Source organism: Rhinoraja longicauda, chromosome 7 (genome assembly GCF_053455715.1).
Source record: "Rhinoraja longicauda isolate Sanriku21f chromosome 7, sRhiLon1.1, whole genome shotgun sequence".
NCBI classification, from domain to species: domain Eukaryota; kingdom Metazoa; phylum Chordata; class Chondrichthyes; order Rajiformes; family Arhynchobatidae; genus Rhinoraja; species Rhinoraja longicauda.
In genome coordinates this window covers 49,650,798-49,672,652 of record NC_135959.1, presented here as the reverse complement: position 1 = coordinate 49,672,652, position 21,855 = coordinate 49,650,798, and the positions used below count along the sequence as shown (strand labels likewise).

At 39.5% G+C, this 21,855-nt stretch overlaps 1 protein-coding gene across 2 annotated transcripts in view; it reads left to right on the top strand.

The window, feature by feature from the left end:
• dync2h1 (dynein cytoplasmic 2 heavy chain 1) overlaps nucleotides 1–21,855 on the top strand; it is a 310,791-nt gene that overhangs the window by 15,540 nt on the left and 273,396 nt on the right. The window contains exons 3-15 of one of the 2 annotated variants that reach the window (XM_078402527.1): nucleotides 1,116–1,286; nucleotides 3,641–3,779; nucleotides 5,882–6,000; nucleotides 7,085–7,226; nucleotides 10,883–11,115; nucleotides 12,123–12,257; nucleotides 12,342–12,455; nucleotides 14,245–14,347; nucleotides 14,447–14,571; nucleotides 15,764–15,939; nucleotides 19,657–19,852; nucleotides 19,999–20,094; nucleotides 21,601–21,762. In XM_078402527.1, coding sequence (XP_078258653.1) covers nucleotides 1,116–1,286; nucleotides 3,641–3,779; nucleotides 5,882–6,000; nucleotides 7,085–7,226; nucleotides 10,883–11,115; nucleotides 12,123–12,257; nucleotides 12,342–12,455; nucleotides 14,245–14,347; nucleotides 14,447–14,571; nucleotides 15,764–15,939; nucleotides 19,657–19,852; nucleotides 19,999–20,094; nucleotides 21,601–21,762 — 1,911 coding nt within the window. Of the gene's footprint in view, nucleotides 1–1,115; nucleotides 1,287–3,640; nucleotides 3,780–5,881; nucleotides 6,001–7,084; nucleotides 7,227–10,882; nucleotides 11,116–12,122; nucleotides 12,258–12,341; nucleotides 12,456–14,235; nucleotides 14,348–14,446; nucleotides 14,572–15,763; nucleotides 15,940–19,656; nucleotides 19,853–19,998; nucleotides 20,095–21,600; nucleotides 21,763–21,855 lie in introns of both variants that reach the window. The other variant, XM_078402526.1, reaches the window with a different exon arrangement.

The window sequence follows — 21,855 nt, the reverse complement described above, 5'->3', positions numbered from 1 at the left end:
AAGGGAGATAAATTATAATTTGATATGAATATTACCACCAAGGAGAACCTGGTTTTACAGGAATGAAATACCAAACATAATTTTCTCATTGTTAATTCCTTTCACGTAAAATTCTTTGACATAATTGAACAACATCTAATTTTTACTGGGAAGATTATATCGAAAATGCTGTCTGAGCAGCATTCATCTGTGGTTGGCTGAACTTGTAAAAGCTATATTTCTTACAGTATGTGGGGAAGGTAATAAAATCCCAGATTGATCACTCAGGACATAGGAACTATGATTCCTTGTAATATGTGATCAATGAAGGAAAGTATTTTCCGTTGTGTTTATTGTACATCGAGATATAGAAAGATTAAAAAGGACTTAATTGTAAGAACAAAATTAAAATTTGTTCGCTATTTAGAAAGCTAAAGCAGTAAATAAGGCATATGGCATGCTTGCTTTCATTGGTCAGAGTGTTGTGTGAGAGTCAGGACATTAAGATACAGTTTTATAGGACTTTGGTTGGGCTGAACCAGAGTATCGTGTGCGGGTCTGTTCGCCCCATTACAGGACGGATGTAGAGGCTTAGGAAAGGGTGCAGAGGAGGTCACCAGAATGATATCTGTATTAGGGGGTATTAGCTACAGGGAGAGGTTGGACAGACAGATTATTTTCTCTGGAATGCAGGAGGTTGTGGGGAGACATGATAAAGTAGATAAAATTGTGAGAGATATAGATAGATTAGACAGTCAGAACCTTTTTCAGGATGGAAAAATCAAATACTAGAGGGCATGGCTTTAAAGTGAGAGGCACAAAGCTTAAAGAAGATGTGTGGGGCAATTTTTTTTACACAAAGTGTGATGACAACCTGGAACGTGCTGCTGTGGGTGGTGGTGGTCGTTGCAGCAGAAATGTTAATGGCATTTAAGATACTTTTAGATAGGCATATGGATATGAAAGGAATGGAGGGATATGGATTATGTGCAGGTAGATAAGTGATGGTCTTGGCATCATGTTCAGCTCAGACATTCTGGGCTGAAGGGTATGTTCTTGTGCTGTACTTTTCTATGTTCTATGTTCTAATATTACTGAACGTGGTTTTTAATGGCTTTTGTTTGTTTCAATGATAGGTTGAACCAGGAGACGCCAAGGACAAAATTCTGGTGTTCTTTAAGATGCGCCCAGATGTCATTACTGAGGAAAATTTGCACACCAATATACTTGTGTCATCAATGCTGGATTCACCTATAACTGCTTTTTATCAAGCAATACGTCAAATATTTGCACCAATACTGTTGAAGGTAATGTGTAGAAAGGAGCTGCAGATGCTTGTTTATACCCAAGATAGACACAAAGTGCTGGAGTAACTCAGTGGGTCAGACAGCATCTCTGGAGATGTTTCTGGTCAACACATGGCAGATGCAGTTTAATGTACATAAGTGTGAGGTTATTCACTTTGGAAGTAAGAATAGAAAGGCAGATTATTATCTGAATGGTGTCAAGTTAGGAAGAGGGGATGTTCAACGAGATCTGGGTGTCCTAGTGCATCAGTCACTGAAAGGAAGCATGCAGGTACAGCAGGCAGTGAAGAAAGCCAATGGAATGTTGGCCTTCATAACAAGAGGAGTTGACTATAGGAGCAAAGAGGTCCTTCTACAGTTGTACCGGGCCCTGGTGAGACCGCACCTGGAGTACTGTGTGCAGTTTTGGTCTCCAAATTTGAGGAAGGATATTCTTGCTATTGAGGGCGTGCAGCGTAGGTTCACTAGGTTAATCCCCGGAATGGAGGGACTGTCGTATGTTGAAAGGCTGGAGCAATTAGGCTTGTATACACTGGAATTTAGAAGGATGAGGGGGGATCTTATTGAAACATATAAGATAATTAGGGGATTGGACACTTTAGAGGCAGGAAACATGTTCCCAATGTTGGAGGAGTCCAGAACAAGGGGCCACAGTTTAAGAATAAGGGGTAGGCCATTTAGAACGGAGATGAGGAAGAACTTTTTCAGTCAGAGAGTGGTGAAGGTGTGGAATTCTCTGCCTCAGAAGGCAGTGGAGGCCAGTTCGTTGGATGCTTTCAAGAGAGAGCTGAATAGAGCTCTTAAGGATAGCGGAGTGAGGGGGTATGGGGAGAAGGCAGGAACGGGGTACTGATTGAGAGTGATCAACCATGATCGCATTGAATGGTGGTGCTGGCTCGAAGGGCCGAATGACCTACTCCTGCACCTATTGTCTATTGTCTATTAACACGAAATGTCACCCATCTTTTTTTCTCCAGAGATGCTGCCTGACCCACTGAGTTACTCCAGCACTTTGTGTCTATCTTCTGTTGAAGGAAGTTTTTGAACAAGTGGAAACTACCTATAGACAATAGACAATAGGTGCAGGAGTAGGCCATTCAGCCCTTCGAGCCAGCACCGCCATTCAATGCGATCATGGCTGATCACTCTCAATCAGTACCCCGTTCCTGCCTTCTCCCCATACCCCCTCACTCCGCTATCCTTAAGAGCTCTATCTAGCTCTCTCTTGAATGCATTCAGAGAATTGGCCTCCACTGCCTTCTGAGGCAGAGAATTCCACAGATTTACAACTTTCTGACTGAAAAAGTTTTTCCTCATCTCCGTTCTAAATGGCCTACCCCTTGTTCTTAAACTGTGGCTCCTGGTTCTGGACTCCCCCAACATTGGGAACATGTTTCCTGCCTCTAATGTGTCCAACCCCTTAATAATCTTATATGTTTCAATAAGATCCCCTCTCACACTTCTAAATTCCAGTGTATACAAGCCGAGTCGCTCCAGTCTTTCAACATATGACAGTCCCGCCATTCCGGGAATTAACCTAGTGAACCTACGCTGCATGCCCTCAATAGCAAGAATGTCCTTCCTCAAATTTAGAGACCAAAACTGCCCACAGTACTCCAGGTGCGATCTCACTAGGGCCCTGTACAACTGCAGAAGGATCTCTTTGCTCCTATACTCAACTCATTTAAACTAAAATCTGTTGCTTTTATTGGGATTTTCATTGTAATGCCAGTTGTCAGCCTAAGGGGCCTGTCCCACTTAGGCGTTTTTTTTGGCGACTGCCAGCGACTGCAATAATCGTAGCAGTTCGTCGAACAACCGGAGACTGGACCCCCCCACAACAATATCTACAACAACCTACCACCTAGTCGACGTCAAATTACAGCAAGCTACCGGCAACCCAATTGTCACAACTTAGGTCCACCTACGACCGCACCTACGACAACCTACGACCACACAGGTGGCAACCTCCGACAACCAAAGTCAACCTACGTCTTCCCGTGACAAACTACGACAAGCTACGACCATGTCGGCGACAACTGAAGACACCCTTGTGAGACTGGGTTGAAATTATCTGGATTCTGACTTTCTGCTAAATTTTCCAAAGTATTAACAATCCCTTAAAATCTACAATAATCAGATAATTGCAAAAAAAAAAGTGCTACTTAGGTTAAGCATTTTGAAAGCAGATGATGATTAAAGACTTCAAAAAATCAGGTTTTTGTGAATTTTAAATTGTACATAATCTTGAAATGCCAAAAACACTGGAAAAACCCAGGATATCGGATTTATTTTAAAGTTCAAATTACTGGCAGAGTTTTTATGGTTAATATGTTTTCTGATTTTTTTTTAAGGATGAGAAATGGAGTAAGAGTTTTGACCCTAAGCTTCAAAATTTATTGACTCAGCTTGAAGCAGGTCTAGGCGCTATTGTCAGGCACTCGGATCCTTCTCGTAGTGGAACAAAATTTGGAGGGGAAGAGGACACTTCAGGTTTGGAACTTATTGCTGGAATATAATAAATTTAAAGAGTCTACAGTTTGATTTTCCCTTCCAGTTTCTCTTCCCATTCACCATTTTCATGGTGTCATGAACTAAGACATAGACATCTACATGAATGTTGTCAATATTTTCTAGACATTTCAAAATTTGATTTAAGCAGGAAACAAGTGCAGGAAGAAATCTTTCCATCTATAGAGTCTTTATCCCATCCACATCGGAAGCTGACGTGGAAAGATTTATTTCTCCCACGATTTAGGGCGGCACCATGGCGCAGCGGTAGAGTTGATGCCTTAGAGCGCCAGAGACCCGGGTTTGATCCTGACTATGGGTGCTGTCTGTGTGGAGTTTGTACATTCTCCCTGTGACCCCGTGGGTTTTCTCCAGGTGCTTTGATTTCCTCCACACTCCAAAGACATACAGGTTTGTAGGGTAATTGGCTTTGGTAAAATTGTAAATTGTCCCTAGTGTGTGTAGGATTGTGTTAGTGTGCAGGGATTGCTGGTCGGCATAGAATCGGTGGGCTGAAGGGCTTGTTTCTACGCTGTATCTCTAAACTAAACTAAACTAAATTAAACTAAACTATTTTGATTAATGTCCTGATGATATCATTTTAGGTCTTTTGTAAACTTTATTTGGGAATATCAAATCAAATGTTCGTTTCTTAGGTGAGGGTTGATCAAACCTTGGGAGAAAATGGTGTGTTCTTTCTATTTTTCTTGTTGATTTGATGAAAGAAAAAGGATTTGTATGATTTTGTTTTAGCCAGCTGGAGTATACCAAAACTAAGATTGGGTGAATATCAATTAAATGGGTGAAAATTGTAAACACAAAGAGTGAAGTCAGGTTTTAGGATACGACAGACCCGACTGGGTATTTTTATTGGCAGGGAGTATTATTTATAATGCATAACCACATTAACAAGAAATCACTGGTTAAACACAGGGAGTTGCTGTTCGGAGAATCGTAGATATGTTTTCCAGGTTTTTCATTGGTCAAATTGGCCATAACCATCTTAGTTTATGCACGAGAAAAATCATCAGTTTATGTGTTAGACTAAGGGATGTTGAAGTTTTTTTTAAAGAAAATAATACAAAAAATGTGAAAGGTATTAAGAGTCAAGGTTTTGTTTTGAAAAAAAGAACTGCAGCTACTGGTCAATACCCAAAAGGATAAAAAAGTGCTGGAGTAACTCAGACAACATACTTGGGAAACATGGATCGGTGACATTTTTAGTCATAACTCTATATCTGCATTATCTCTTAACCTCTTGCTCACCCTAGCCATCTGATTGCCTTCAGATCTATTTGCACGTTGCACAAGTCACCTAAAATTGGATAATTCAATGTTCAAAGAAATAAAATTTCTTTGGCAACGTGCAAATAGATCTGAAGGCAATCAGATGGTTAGGGTGAGCAATAGGTGAAAAGATGATGCAGATATTATGTTAATAGAGTTATGACTAAATTCTATAGTGTTCCCTATCATATTCACAAAAGGTTCCAGCTAGTATCTGCTAGAAGTTAGACGCCAAATGCTGAAGTAACTCAGCGGGACAGGCAGCATCTCTGGAGAGAAGGAATGGGTGACGAAACTTCTATCTTTGGCGTAAACGAGCATCTGCAGTTCCTTCCTACACAATATCTGCCAGAAACTTGTAAATTATTCTTTTTCATGTATGAAGCCAAAGAGAAATATACATAATCTGAAACAAAACACCTTCCAGGTTAGAGAAGTGGCTAGCACCAGTGCAAAGAAATATACAAGGTTTACAAACCCTAGACAAAAGGACTGGAGAGGCTGGGTTGATAGCAAAGATGGAGATTTGGTTGGTGTTTGCTGAGCTGACACTTTGAGAAAGACCTGCTCCTATGTCTCACACATGTCTCATGATTATTATTTTTACATTGGTGTATTATATTCCTGTATTCTGAATGTTTACATGAAGAAACAGCTCTGTGAATCCAGAAAGACCATTCCTATTTCTGAATCACCTATTCTGCCATATCTCTAGCTTTATGTCAATTTCTGTACTATTTAACGCACATGAAATGAACCATCAGTACTATGCAAACATTTTATTTCTGTTTTGAAAGGAATTCTAGAACCTAGCGATGAATTTCAGTTCTGGGCAGAAGTTGCTGCAACCACCAGTAAAACAGATAAAAGAGAAAGAGCCCAGCATTTTGAAGAACTGTTTAAAATTATTTCACAGGTTTGTTTACGAACACAAGATTTTTCAGGCTGAGTTATCAGTTAATGAAACTCTCAACTAGAATAATTGTAATAACAAAGTAATTGGTTTTGAGCACACACTATTTGGCAAAATGCTGGATAACTTGAATATACGTTGGGATTCCTTTTTATTTTACCTGGTATGTTGAAATTCTTTATCTGAATGTGAAGTTTGGACCAGGCTTGCTTGGTATTTATAGTCATAGTGTCAAATAGTATAGAAACTGGTTCTTCAGCTGACCATGTGCATTCCAACCATTGTACATCCCATTTTAGCTACACTAATCCCATTTTATAGTGTTCATCTAAATACTACTTAAAAGTCTCCAGCGCCCCCTAATGTAGTATGTTCCAGTTTTCTACCATGCTCTGGCTGAAAATTTTATTGTAGAGTCATGGAGCCATACAGCATGGAGACAGGCCCTTCAGCCCTACTTGCCCACACTGACCAACATGTCGCATCGACACAAGTCCCATCTGCCTGTGTTTTGGCCATATTGCTCAAAACCTATCCTATCCATGCACCTATCTAAATGTTTATTAAATGTTACGATAGTACCAGCCTCCACTATGTCCTCTGGTAGCTCATTCCATACACCCACCTCCATATGTGTAAAAAAAGTTACCCCTTGGGTTCCTATTAATTCTATCCCCCTTCACCTTATGTCCTCTGGTTCTCAATTCCCCTACTCTGGGCAAGAGACTGTGTGTTTATCCAATCTATTCATCTTCCCTAGATTCCCTCTAGTTCTCCTTCCCCTAACCTTAAACTTGTGCTCTGTGTTTGTAGACACATCTGCCAAGGGGAAATGTTTCTTATTATCTACCCTATAAATGTCCTTCGTAACTTTGTATACCTCAGTCAGGTCCCCATCAGTTTTCTCTGCTGTAATGAAAACAAACCCAGCCTCTCTAGTTTATAAAGAAAACAAACCCATCCTCTCTAGATTCCCTCCAGCTGCTCACCTTCCTTGCTTCTGATTTGGTACACTGTGGAGGCGCACTTAAAATTTCAAACTATTTAAATAATTTTATTTAACATTTTCACTTTTTTTTCTTGGTAGTACAACAATTTGGATGCTCTGTCTTTGGCTGATGTGGTGGATTTGGTTGAGACTACTCGTGATACTGTGGATGATGTATGGAGGCAAACTGACCATGATTTTTATCCAGAGTCACGCATGCGCCATCTATTAGATGTCATAGGTACTGTCCTTGGATGAAGTAAATAGCAGTTTGCTCAAGCAATAGTTTATAGAACTGTATTGATATCTGGATATTAGTTTTTTATTTGTAATATGTAATCATTTAAAAATGTTATCTAAGATTCTATCTGATCTAGAAGATTTTGATAAATATTCCTATTTATATTAATTTCAACTTTGAAGAAATATTTCAAATTGCTCTTATTTCATACATGCACAGAAAATAGGTGCAGGAGGAGGCCATTTGGCCCTTCGAGCCAGCCATTCATTGTGATCATGGCTGATCATCCACAATCAGTAACCTGTGCCTGCCTTCTCCCCGTATCCTTTGATTCCACTAACCCCTAGAGCTCTATCTAACTCTCTTTTAAATTCATCCAGTGAATTGGCCTCCACTGCCTTCTGTGGCAGAGAATTCCACAAATTCACAACTCTCTGGGTGAAAAAGTTTCTCCTCACCTCAGTTTTAAATAGCCTACCTGGTTCTGGACCCCCAACATTGGGAACATTTTTCCTGCATCTAGCTCGTCCAGTCCTTTTATAATTCTATACATCTCTATAAGATTCCCTCTCATCCTTCTAAACACCAGTGAATACAAGCCCAGTCTTTCCAATCTTTCCTCATATGATAGTCCCGCCATCCCGGGGATTAACCTCGTGAACCTACGCTGCACTGCCTCAATAGCAAGGACGTCCTTCGTCAAATTAGGAAACCAAAACTGCACACAATACTCCAGATGCAGTCTCACCAAGGCCCTATACAACTGCAGAAGGACCTCTTTACTCCTACTCAAATCCTCTTGTTATGAAGGCCAACATTCCATTAGCTTTCTTCACTGCCTGCTGTACCTGCATGCTTAGTTTCAGTGACTGGTGTACATGGACACCAAGGTCTCGATGCACTTCCCCTTTACCTAATCTGACACCATTGAGATAATAATCTGCCTCCTTGTTTTTGCCGCCGAAGTGGATAACCGCACATTTATCTGCATTATTCTGCATCTGCCATGCATCTGCCCATTCACTCAACCTGTCCAAGTCATCCTGCAACCTCCTAACATCCTCTTCGCAGTTCACACTGCCACCCAGCTTTGTCATCTGCAAACTTGACAGTGTTACTTCTAATTCCATCATCCAAATCATTAATTTATATTGTAAATAGTTATGGCCCCAGCACCGAGCCTTGCGGCACTCCATTCGCCATTGCCTGCCATTCTTAGAAGGACCCGTTTATTCCTACTCTTTGCTTCCTGTCTGCCAACCAATTCTCTATCCATGTCAATACCCTACCCCCAATACCAGGTGCTCTAATTTTACTCACCAATCTCCCGTGTGGGACCTTATCAAAGGCTTCATTCCGACTCTATGATGGGCTTTGTATTACAAGAACAATATTTAAAAAGATTGATGAAATGCAGTTTAGATGTGGAATGGCTATCAGCTTTCATATTTCACAAGCTTGTTACATGCTAAAATATGATTATGAATACAAGTCCACCACCGACTTTCCGCCAACTGATGGTCTGGCCCCTCTTTAATTTGGACAAAATCCCCCCCCCCCCCCCCCAGAAGTTCGTGCCTAGGCCGGATGAGGCAAAAGAGGAATTTACCCCCTGTCGCTGGCAGACCCGTTCCCATAGCCGATCTCCATGACTAATCGCTGGTTCGCATTTGCCGGGTCCGGGCTCTGGAACTCTGGCCCTTCCCATAGCTGACTTCCGCAACTGACTGCAGGCCGGTATCTCGCCCCCCCAAGGCTTGTGACCTCTGTTGGTCCGACAAAACGGATAATCCAGAAAGGCTCTGAAACCAAGGGTGCCAAAAATCAGTGGTAGAACTGTGCCTGTAACAATATCAATTTATTGAGGAAAACCCCCGCTCCTTGGACAATCATCAGCTGACCAGCGACCTGAACGAGTTCTACTGCAGGTTCGATAAACAGAAACTTAACTCTGGTACCCGCTCCCCAACCAACATCACACCTACTCACAGCCTGACTCCAGTTTGAAAAGACTGGACCCTTCTCCACCCACCCCTCTCCAATCACCACTTAACACCCACTTACAGCCTGACTGCAAAAGACTGGGGCCTTGTCCACTACCCACAAATGAACGACCGACGGTGGCGCCCCCGGTTTCGCCCCGGTGGTAGAAATTTTCTTGTAAGTTACGTTAACACGGTAAAAAAAGACTGATTTGGGCACTCGATCGTGAAAAGGGCATTATCTTGTGAAATCATCAAAAAAGGCATGAAAAGGCACTTATGGCACTTATGGCACATGGCACTTATGGCAAAATCCTGTCGCTATTCATGAGTCTTTACCATCCTCTTCTAACTTGCAACACCATCACTTTTGCCATTCCTCCATGTGATGCAAGTCCACATTTTGCTTCGAGTGGAGACATGGATGGATTGTGTAGTGTAGAATGCTTGCCTTCATAGGCTGAGACATAGAGTATAAGGACCAGGACATCCATGTTTTAGCTGTACAAAAATTGCTTAGATCATATTAGGAGGGTTGTGTACAGTTCTGGTCATCACATTATAGGAAGGATGTGTTAGCAATATAGAGAGTGCAGAAGAGATTCACTAGGTTCTTGTTAGGAATGGAAAACTATAGTTATTACGACTATCTTGCTTTATCCTCACTGAAACATATGAGGCTGAGAGATGGCCTAATACAGGTTTATAAAATTATGATGGTCATTGATCGGATAGAGAGTAAGAGTCCTTTCCCCAGGACAGGGGAGTCAGACCTAGAGGGCACAGGTTTTAGGTGAGGGGTAGGTTTATTCCACACAGTGGGTAGTGGAACGAACAGACAGAGGACGTGATAGACGCAGATACAGTTACAATATCTTAATGTATTTGGACAGATACTTAGATAGGAAAGCAAAGCATGCCTAAAGCAAGCAAATGGGGTTAGTGTAGATAGGCAGCATGGTCGACATGGATGAGCTTTGCTGAAAGGGATCGTAGGATTCAATTATGATAAATTCTTCAGCTTAGTGCTGTGCATATCCTGTAAACAAACAACTTACCAGTTCATGTGTAAATATGGTAAATATTGGCGACATCGTGTTATGGTCAATCAGATAATGGTATTTCGCCTTTGCTAAATTCACAAATTCACAAACCATAAGTGAATAAATAAGTACACAATTAATTTGTTTCTCAACTGGCTTTTTGGAATGTGTGCGCTGACGACGCAGTTTGGCATTACGGAAAATCACAATGCAGATCATGTTTAAGGGACACCCCCCCCCCCCCACCTTCTGTAACATGGGTGTTGTCCGTACTTCAACACTTGGATGTTTCTGGGGAATGTAACATTATTTTCACCATTTAAAGATAACAAAACTGCAAAATATACGTTTTGTTTATTTATTTATTCATTTATTAGAATGTTGACATCTTTGGCAAAGCCAGCATCTATTGCCCTTGTGGAGATAGTGGTGAGCCATCTTCTAGAGCCTTTGTTAGTTAGGGAGCTCCAGGATTTAGACTCAGTGATCATGAAGGACCTTTATTATATTTCCAAATTGCGATGGCATGTGGCACGGCAGAAAATATGTAGACGGTGAGGTTTTCATGCACCTGCTGACAGTGGTCATGGGTTTGGGATAATATTAATATTCCATGTTTTCTTTTCTCCAGGAAATGCCTTGGGTAGATTTGTACAGAAAACTCTAATGCAGTTAAATTTATGGGGAGATCCGTTCCACATTGTGAAGGAAAGCCTCAGGTCTGGCATAACCATTTGTGAACAATGGGTGTCAGCATGTGATCACCTGACTGCACAGCTCTGGCGAAGATATACTCCTCATCAATGGAAAAGTGAGAAATATTATCCAGAATTGTTGGGTAAACTTGCCAAACGACTTGAGGAGGTACTGTCATAATTTGTTTTAGTTTTTTCATTGCTTTTGAAAATGGTTTAATTGACCTAATTAAATTTACTTGCATTGTTCGAAGATCCCTTTATCCACTTTTCCTTCATCAACAATCCTATTTTGGTCAAACCCTTATTGTTCAACATTATAATATGGTTCTTATTTTTCTATTTAGTTGCTAATACTTTCACACTTTAACTGACTGTAGTTGAAGCAAAAGAATATTTGACCATTAAGTGTTAGAATGAATGAAAGGAAAGCTTCAAAGAAATCTGGGGTGGAAAAATGCCTCTAATAGTTTTGCTACATAGAGGATACATGTAATTGAGTCTGGTTGCTAATTAAAACTTGTAGTTCTATGTATTCTGGGTTGGATGCAAACTAATTCTCTGCCTGACTTATAAATAGCTTATAAAAAAGTAAATTGCTTAATCAAAAGAAAATTTATTCCTCTTCTTCTTAAGCCTTTGGCTCCTCTAGGGAGCATAGTCCATTGACAAATGTCCTCCACCTCACTCGGTTGTTGGCGGTTCTTTCAAGATCTCCCCAGTTCAGCCCACTCCCGGACATTTATGCCTGGACACCTCTTCTCCAGCTGTTCCTGGGGTGACCTCTTTTCCTTTTTCCTTCGGGGTTCCATTTCAGGGCTTGCTGGGTGATGTTTGTGACAGGTTTTCTGAGGGTGTGTCCAATCCAACTCCATATTCTCTTTCGAATTTGTAAGTCAATGGCTTGTTCTTTTCCACAGGTCCACATTGCTTACTTTGTCTCTCCACCAGATGTTTAGTATTCTCCTGAGGCAGGTGTTAATGAATGTTTGCAGCCTGTTTGTTGTGTGTTTTGTTTTCCATGTCTCTGATCCATACAGCATTACCTGCTTCACATTTGAATTAAAGATGCGTATTTTGGTGTTGATTGAGATGTATTTTGAACTCCAGATCTTCCTGAGCACATTAAAAGAAAATTTACTTCACTGTAAACAATTTACTTCAATTGTTTTGCAGATTCAAAATAGTAGAACAGTTCACGAGAAGCTTATGCGACTGTTACCTGCTGGAGAACAGCAATTGCTTCACAATGCCCATGTTTTTGAGCCCTTTGCTGGACTGAATCCCGTTCAATATAATCCTTACACTGAGGTTTGTTGTACTTTACCTTTTGTATTTGTGTAAGCTCAATACTTGATAATTATCCAAATAAATTTGAATTTCTCAATTTTCCAGCCACTCTGGAGAGGTGCTGTAACCCAGTTTGAACGTTTAATATCTCCTTCGGAACAGAAGGTTGCTAGTAAACTGAAAGTTTCCATTGTGGAAGTTCAAGATAATCCCCAACAGGTAAAATAGTAATGTGTGGTCCTAATTGTATCTAGAGTCATAGTCATACAGCGTGGAAACAGGTCCTATGACCCAACTTGCCCACGCCGACCAACGTGCCCCATCTACACTCGTCCCACCTACCTGCATTTGGCCCATAAACCTATCCTATCCATAGACCTTTCCAAATGTTTTTAAAATATTGTGATTGTACCTGCCTCACCTACTTCCTACGGCAGCTCACTCCATATACCTACCGCCCTTTGTGTAAAAAATTGCCCCTCACATTCCTATTAAATCTTTCCCCCCCTCACCTTAAACCTAAGTCCTCTGGTTCTTGATTCTCCTACTCTGGGTAAAAGACTATGCATTTGCTCTATCTATTCCTCTCATGATCTTATACACCTCAATAAGATCACTCCTCATCCTCCCGCGCAGCAAGGAATACCGTCCTAGCCTGCTCACCCTCTCCCAATAGCCAAAGCCCTCGAGCCCTGGCAACATCCTCGTAAATCTTCTGTGCACCATTTCCAGTAAAACAACATTGTTCCTATAACAGGGTGATAATCTCTTCAACCTTTTACATTTATTTATCTATCCAATCTAATGTTGACACGAGAGTCCAAATTCTCATCCTAATTTTCATAATTGTCCATGTTAAGAAGTTTTGCCCTATCTGACCTTTCCGTCTGATGTCTCATGCACTGTTGATGTGAGACCCCTGTGTGTGTTTGAAGAATATCACCTCCTCGTCCATCTGAGCAAAACAGAATTTTCAGGACTCAATATTACAGTCAACAACTGTAGATAACTCTTTCTGTCTGTATTAGAACGGTCCATTTCTGCCTGTTGGCTCAGTTTTTCTCTTCTTTGTTTGTAAAGTCTGGCCTGCTTGCCTTGTCCCATTGTCCCATGTCCAATTAGCAATACATTACACAGGCAAAGAAGCATAATCTCTTATTTAATTACCATGTTAATCCATTTGGCCTCACCCTATCAGAGATCCATCCTCCTCACCTTCCCTGCTACTGAAAGCTGACTTGTTTTCTCTCTGGAGCCATAAGAAATATTGATCAGTAATATAATAATTTTCTCAATCTCCCTCTTAGATTCTTTAAACTCAGTTGTTAACTTGTTTTCTTCCTTCATTTCCCTTTCAAATTCATTTTTATTCATTTTTATTTTGCTATTTTTTAATCAACTATGTTCTTCCATTCCAGTTGGTATCTAACCCATTTCATCCCCTACCTAGTTGGATATTACACATGGTTTTATAGTTACTCACCAGGTCTAACTGTTCTATGTTATTCTTCAATGGGATTCCTCACTGTAAAAGGTGAGAAATTGCCACAACAGTTAGGAAAATGTTGGCACGTCTGGGACTTTAACTCATCCACTTATGCATAGAAATCTGAAACTTGGTGAGATTATTCTGGGCAAATATTGCTGTTATGTGGAATTGTTGGCATGGAATTGTTGATTTCATGCTCATCTTTCATGCTCAATTTTTTCCCCTACCGTTTGGAGCTTTGTAAGATACCATATAAAGCATGACATTTTCTAAAAATAAATCTTTTGTACTCTCAGCACTTTCCTTGTCAATATCAAACTCTTAAGCATGAGTCTTCAACAAACTTGCCTTTCCTCCTTCTTTCCTAATTTCTCTCTTTCTCTCACTAACTGATTCACTGACTGACTGACTGACTGACTGACTCACACAACCAAATACACACACTAAGTGCAAAACCTATCATTAGGTTGTACTTTCATGTATCTTTTTAGAATGTATTTTTCTTTCAAGCTTCTGCAGGCATTTCAAAAATACCAAGAACTCGTCAAAAGACCAAGTATCAGCAAGGATCTACTTTCAGAGCGTGAAATGTTGTTGGCAAAACTTGCGGAATACATCAAAGGTAAAGGAAGCACAAGCATTTCAGAAAATACAATAATTTACATCAAGTAATAATTGAACAGAATATTGTTGCCTTCATTGATGATACTGTTTGAATTAGGAATCTACACTGATTTTGAGAATCGGCGATGTGGTGTTCCTGGAGAACCTTCCGGGCCCCTCTCAGGCAAGAATCTCCCTGAGGTTGTCAATAATATTGTTTGGGTTAGACAACTGGAATTAAAGGTAATTATTTATTTAGTAAATGTCTTCTTATTTTCCCCAAATTTTGTGTTTGAAATTGTGAAATAAGAAAGAGGAAAGGAATAGCGATTTACTTTTGGTATTTGGAGTCATGCAACCTTGGCAACATAACTCCAAAAGCACTGTTACAACAAAAAAAACCTAGGAATATTATCTCTACTATCCTGGCCATTCTTCTTCACTCAATCAACATTTTTAAATGTAGAAACAAAGAACTGCAGATACTGGTTTATTCCAAAGATAGACTCAATGTGCTGGAGTAACTCAGCGGGACCAGCAGCATCTCTGGAGACGAAAGGATGGGTGATGTTTCAGGTCAGGACTCATCTTCAGACCTTCATCTGAAGAAGGGTCCCGATCTTAAATGCTACCCATTCTTTTTCTCCAGAGATGCTGCCTGACCTGCTGAGTTACTCCAGTACTTTGTGTCTAACATTTTAAAATGGATCATTTGATCATTATCACACTGCTCTCTACGGAAACAGTTCTTGTGCAAATTGTCAATCAAGACTTCAAAAATATTTAATGAAAACACTTTGTAATGTTCTGAAGGAGATGTGAAGAACACAATATTAAAAGCAAGTCTATCTTTCAATCTTCGGTCAATGTTTTTGTTGCTTTGTTTAGTATTTGCTCTCATTGTCAAATGGAAACATTTTTGCAGATGATTTTGGATTTTACTGTGATGGAATAAATTAGAGTCAATTGCTCTAAACTGTAAACTAATTCACCTATTTCTTGTTTGTTTAATGAAAATTATAGGCCAAATAATGGTCCCTTAAGTTAGAATTAAATAGGGAAATTATCAACCCAGGGAATTCATTGCAAAATGCTACCAAAGCAAACTTTAATTTAAGTATTTTTGTGCACTTTGTTTTGTGGGATTTTATTTTGGCATGTATCACTACCTCCAAACAATGAGAGGGAACCAGCACAGGTATTGGTGCAAGAACACAGAACTAGTATTTGATTCAGATATGCGATCCAGTTGTAATAGATTTCCTGAAAATTGCTTTTACATACCAGGTGATATCTTTATTATGAGTTTTCAACAAGCGGCATTGGAACACAAGTGGCACTGGTGGAAGAGATGTACAGGGAAGATGATAAAATTTAAACTGAGAATAAGTAGGCTAGTTACATTATCAACATTAATGGTATGCCCTTCTTTCAGGCTGTAGATACTATGAAGATTGCTGAGACTTTGCTGCATGACTTGTCAGGATTTCAGTCATTTTGGCGAAATTGCAATGAACTTCTGGATCAGTTGAGAACCTACGAGCAAGAACAGTTTGATGACTGGTCAAGGGAAATCCAGTCATCTGTATCAGACCCCAAAGCTGGTGTCAGGTATCTAAATGTGTTATGCATAAAGACAATTGTGAACAACAGACTAAAATTTTTAAAAATGCATTTTTTTCCTTGCTGGCAAAAACAAATGGCATGGTGACACAGCGGTAGCGTTGCTGCCTTACTGCGCTAGAGACCCAGGTTCAATCCTGACCATGGGTGCTGTCTGTACTAGTTTGTACGTTCTCCTTATGACCGCCTGGGTTTTCTCTGGGTGCTCCGGTTTCCTTCCACATTCCAAAGACATATAGGTTTGTAGATTAATTGGCTTTGGTTGTAAGTTGTCCCTAGCGTGTAGGATAGTGCTTTTGTATGGGGATCGCTGGTCGGCGCGGACTTGGTGGGCCAAAGGGCCTATGTCCGCCCTGAATCTCTAAACTAAACTAAACTAAAAACTAAACAAACCATTTCAAATTCAACGATTGTTTTTGCAAGTTGTCTTCATTCCATTTTTTACCGTGTAAATAAAACAGGCATCAACTTGTTTCTCTGATAAAATAGATCACATGGAGGATAAACACCAATGTACACAGGTTATGATTTGCAGTTCTCATCCATATAGTTATTTATATATATTTTTAGCAAGGATAGCAGTTCCAAGGGGTATGGAATATGCTGGTGTTAAATAGCTGCTGTTTAAGCTGCTGATAGTGTAATGGCAGCAGTTAGTGAAAAATAAGAACAATCAAAATGAATTCCACTTCTCAATGGGAAGAGTAGATTAATTTTGCAGATTCTACATTTGCTATTATTGATCATCAATAGCACTTTTTAGAGCCAGGGTGTCATAGTGTGTCATACACCACATGAAACAGAAATAAAAGCAGAACATGTCTGAAAGTGTAGTCGTTCATTTAGCATCTGTGAAAAGAAAAGCAGTTAATGTTTCAGGTCTGGAACCCTTCATCAGAACTGAATAATGATGGCAACACACATTCAGGCAATGTTTTCCAGATTCCAATCACCGAGAGATGAAAATAATCCTTGCTCAGATTGCATCTAAATCTCTTATCCCTTTTCTAAAGTTCTCTAAAATTCTGGAAAAACGTTTCGTCAACAGATTAGACAATTTCATAGATAAGCACAATTTACTCTCTAATAGTCAATATGGATTCAGAAGTAACCGGTCAACATCACTAGCTTTAACTAAACTCATTGAACAAATCACAAATTCTATAGATAAAAAGAAATATGCTGTTGGGGTATTCATTGATCAAAAAAAAGCTTTAGATACAATAAAACATGAAATATTAATCAATAAATTGGAACTATATGGGATTAGGGGGTTGGTTTTAGAGTGGGTCAGAAGTTATTTAAAGAACAGGAAACAATTCGTGAAGATGGGAGAATATCAGTCTGGATGTTTGGACATTGTGTGTGGAGTCCCCCAGAAGTCAGTGTTGGGCCCTAAACTCTTCATCATCTACATCAATGATATATGTAAATTATCAAAAATATTGAAATTCATCCTATTTGCTGATGACACTAACATTCTTGGTTCTGGTGAAAATTTACAGCAACTTTTGGACAGTATCACCTCAGAATTTTGCAAAATTAAAAAATGGTTTGACATTAACAAATTATCACTAAACTTGAGCAAAACAAAAATTATGATATTTGGGAACAGTAAAATAAACAATCAAGCACAGGTACAGATAGAGGGTGTTAACATAGAAAGAGTAAATGAAACTAAATTCCTTGGGGTGATAATAGATGAAAAAATTTGCTGGAAATCTCACATTAAACATATCCACAGTAAAGTATCTAGAAGCATTTCAGTTCTGGCCAAAGCAAAACATTTCCTAGATAACAAATCACTTTGCATTCTGTTCTGTTCACTAGTTTCACCTTATTTAAGTTACTGTATAGAGGTGTGGGGAAGTACATATATAAGTTCACTACAACCACTATTCATACTGCAAAAAAGAGCCATTAGAATAATTCATAATGTCGGTTTTTGTGAACCCACCAACTCATTATTTATAAAGTCTAAAATAATCAAATTTTATGACATTGTGGAATATCAAACAGCTCAATTCATGTACAAAGTGAGAAACAATTTGCTACCAAGTAACTTACAGGAACTGTTTTATGAAAGAGAGGGGGGGGGGTATAATTTAAGGGGAACATTAAATTTCAAGATTCGCAATACTCGAACAACAATGAAAAGATTTTCTATATCAATCAGTGGAGTAAAGCTATGGAACAGAATGAATACGGAATTAAAACAATGTTCAAACATCATCCAGTTTAAAAACAAATATAAACACATGATTTTTTCTAGGTACAGTGAGGAGGAGGATTAACAGTCACCAGGGGTCTACATATAATAACACATCATTATTTAAATAAGTATATCTATATGAACATATAAGGGTGTATGAGTATTTTTGTATTAATATCTGACTTATACGGGTGGGTGACTATATTTGTATTTATATTTTGTATGTAAATGGTCGGGTATATGTATATATATGATTGGCCTAATGTATGTATATATATCAGATGTAGTTAATATAGACATTATTGTGTAAATAGGTATATTCATATGATTGTAGGGGTGAGTGAGTTTATATGTAGTTATATATGTATTTTAGGTATTAGTTATTATAGACAATACTTGATAAATATTGATTAGGGAATGGGGGTAGGATTAAATAAGTTCACACTTCTTCCTACTCCTTTTCGCACATGTTAAGTAATGGATGAAATTCTTTGTATTTCTTCTGTTATTTTGTTTATTTTGTTTTTTAATTGATGTCTTTTAACATGTTCGAAATAAAATAAAATGAAATGAAATGAAATGAAATAAACCGACATCCGTTAATTCGGAAGCTTCTGGTGTGGGGATAAGTTTCCCACTGTCTATCCCATCAATGCTGCTCTTAATTTGCTATACCTCCATTGCCACCCCCCATCCCTTCATCCTTCTCGGCTCCAAGAGAATTTGGATAAAGAGTAGTTATATGAGCACAATGTTTCTTTTTTGTATTAGTCGTAAATGGCTTTGAAAATGCAAATTTTGAACTCTTGTAATTTGAGTAAATAGTACGTTACCTATACCTTATGAGATATTGCATTAGTTCACTTTTATTACTGTGCCAAGCCATATACACCGATCAGCCAAAATATTATGACCACTGACAGGCGAAGTGAATAACATTGATTATCTTGTTACAATGGCACCTGTCAAGTGGTGGGACATATTAGGCAGCAAGTGAACAGTCAGTTCTTGAAGTTGATGTGTTGGATGCAGGAGAAATGGGCAGGAGTAAAGACCTGTGCGACTTTGACAAGGGCCAAATTGTTATGGCCAGACGACAGGGTCAGAGCATCTCTAAAACGGCAAGGCTTGTGGGGTGTTCCTGGTTAGCCGACAGTGGTCCGAGGAGGGACAAACCACAAACCGGTGATAGGTTGTTGGGCGCCCAAGGCTCATCTATGCGAAGGCTATCCTGTCTGGTCCGAACCGACAGAAGGTCTACTGTGGCACAAGTCACAGAAAATGTTAATGGTGGTCACGGGAAGAATGTGTCACAATGCACAGTGCATCGCACTCTGCTGCGTATGGGGCTGCACACGGAGGACCATAAGCACATTAGGCAGATGGTCATAATGTTTTGGCTCGTCAGGTCATAATGTTTTGGCTGATCGGTGTATAAATTTGTATAAATGTACAAAATGTAACTGTTGACATTTTTGTGTACTTTGTGATAGTTTACAGGCCAATGGCCGAGTTATAGAATTGGATCACTCCGATGGGAAGTTGAAGATACATTACTCGGATCGCCTCGTGTCTTTGTTGAGGGAAGTGCGCCAGCTCTCTGCTTTGGGGTTTGCCATTCCTACAAAAATCCAACATACGGCAAATACTGCTCAGAAGTTTTACAGACAAGCAGTTATTCTCAAACAAGTCAGTATTGTATTTCTTTGTTTGATTCCCCTTCTTGCACTTGCCCTCATGGTATCTTCTTTTCTGTCATTGAGATTTTTTAAACAGCTCTTTAGAGTGAGAATCCAAGCTTCATTGTTAAATAATCATACATTTTCCCACTTCAGGTTGCTCACTTTTACAATACTATTGATCAGCAGATGATTCCTAGCCAGAGACCCATGATGCTAAACTCTGCTTTATCCTTTGAACAGATAATAAAGGTAAGACCATTAGAGTAGAAAAATATTAGTTCTTTAGATACACAGGCCTGGAAATGCCTCCCTATCATTAATGGTTAACATTACTAAAAGGTTATTTCATGGCATACAAAAAAAGTACTGTGGCTTAAGCTAAATGCAAAGCACTGAAGGAATTCAGCGGTTCAGGCAGCATCTGTGGAAAAAATGGACAGATGACGTATTGAGTGAAGATCCTTCTTCAGACTGGAAGGACATTCTTTTTTAAAAAGCAATGGTGACCAGAAAAAGTAGAATTTCAATAATATTTGTGAGTATTGTAAGTAACATCATTTTTTATAGGAGGAATTTTTATTTTTTGTAGAAAGAAATACTTCAATCTGCTTCAAGTGACCAATCTAAACAAAATTGGTTGTTTTGGCAAAGTAAGAGCATATAAGGGATATTTCCTTAGCCAGGGTGTCCATAACCAGTCATTACTTCAAGAATGGAGGAGGAGATGTGAGTTTATTTTTCACTCAGAGTGATTGAAACGTGTAAAGTACTTCCTGATGGAGTGGTGGCTGATACTATTCAAACATTTAAGAATAATTTAGATACATGCTTGAAATGCCATGGCATGGAAGGCTTTAGGCTGCATGCTGGAAAATGGGATTAATACTGAAATAACGGGCATGGATATGATGGACCAAATGGTCTGCTTCCCAGTGTATGCATTAGAATGTGACTATGATTGGGGAACTGAAAGCTTGGTCAAAGAGACCTTTTATGTAGGGATAAGAGAGGCAGAAGTATTTATAGTCATAGTCACAGTCATTGAGTTACACAGCATGGAATCAGGCCCTTTGATTCAACTCATCCATGCTGACCAAGATTCCCCATCTGGATCCATTGGTCCACATATGGCTAATATCCCTCCAAATCTTTATGCCAGACTTTCATTTTTGATGCACATTGTATGCCTGTAGTGCCCAGCTCAGATTTAACATTTATTCAAAAATGTCAATTCAAGAATGTATGAATCTGTGCTTTATTTGCGGTTGGCATTAAGAATTGTGAATGTGTGATTTCAGCTAGGTAGTGTCATTGTTTTGTGAGTTTTGTTTGGTATCCCAGGCATTCTGCTTCCTCAGTAAGCAGGCAGCGTCTTAACAATAATGTGCAATTTTAGTTTAGTTTAGTTTAGAGATACAGTGCTGAAACAGGCCCTTCGGCCCACTGGGTCTGTGCCGACCAGCGATCCCCGCACACTAACTCTATCCTACACAAACTAGGGACAATTTTTACATTTACCAAGCCAATTAACCTACATACCTGTATGTCTTTGAGCGTGGGAGGAAACCGAAGATCTCGCAGAAAACCCACGCAGGTCACAGGGAAAAGGTACAAACTCAGCACCCGTAGTCAGGATCGAACCCGCGCCTCCGGCATTGCATTCGCTGTAAGGCAGGAACTCTACCGCTGTGCCAATGTGCCACCCATTGCGCCACTGTGCCGCCTGTAAAAATTATTTTTATCATCTTTAATTAGAACCCAAAAGCTGGAATCAAAGAATCTGGTGGAAAAGTACAGATCACTTGGGATAACCCCAGAGAGCTGGAGGCTTACATTCAGAAACTTCACACTGCAACGGAACGCCTAACTACAGAGAACAGGAAGTTGAGGAAATGTCACACTGATTTCTGTGATAAGGTAGGAATATTAAGTATAGAACACCTGATGCTATCTAACTCTATCAAACCCAATCTCTCCACATCCTCTGAGTCTTTTGTATAAAGATTAAGG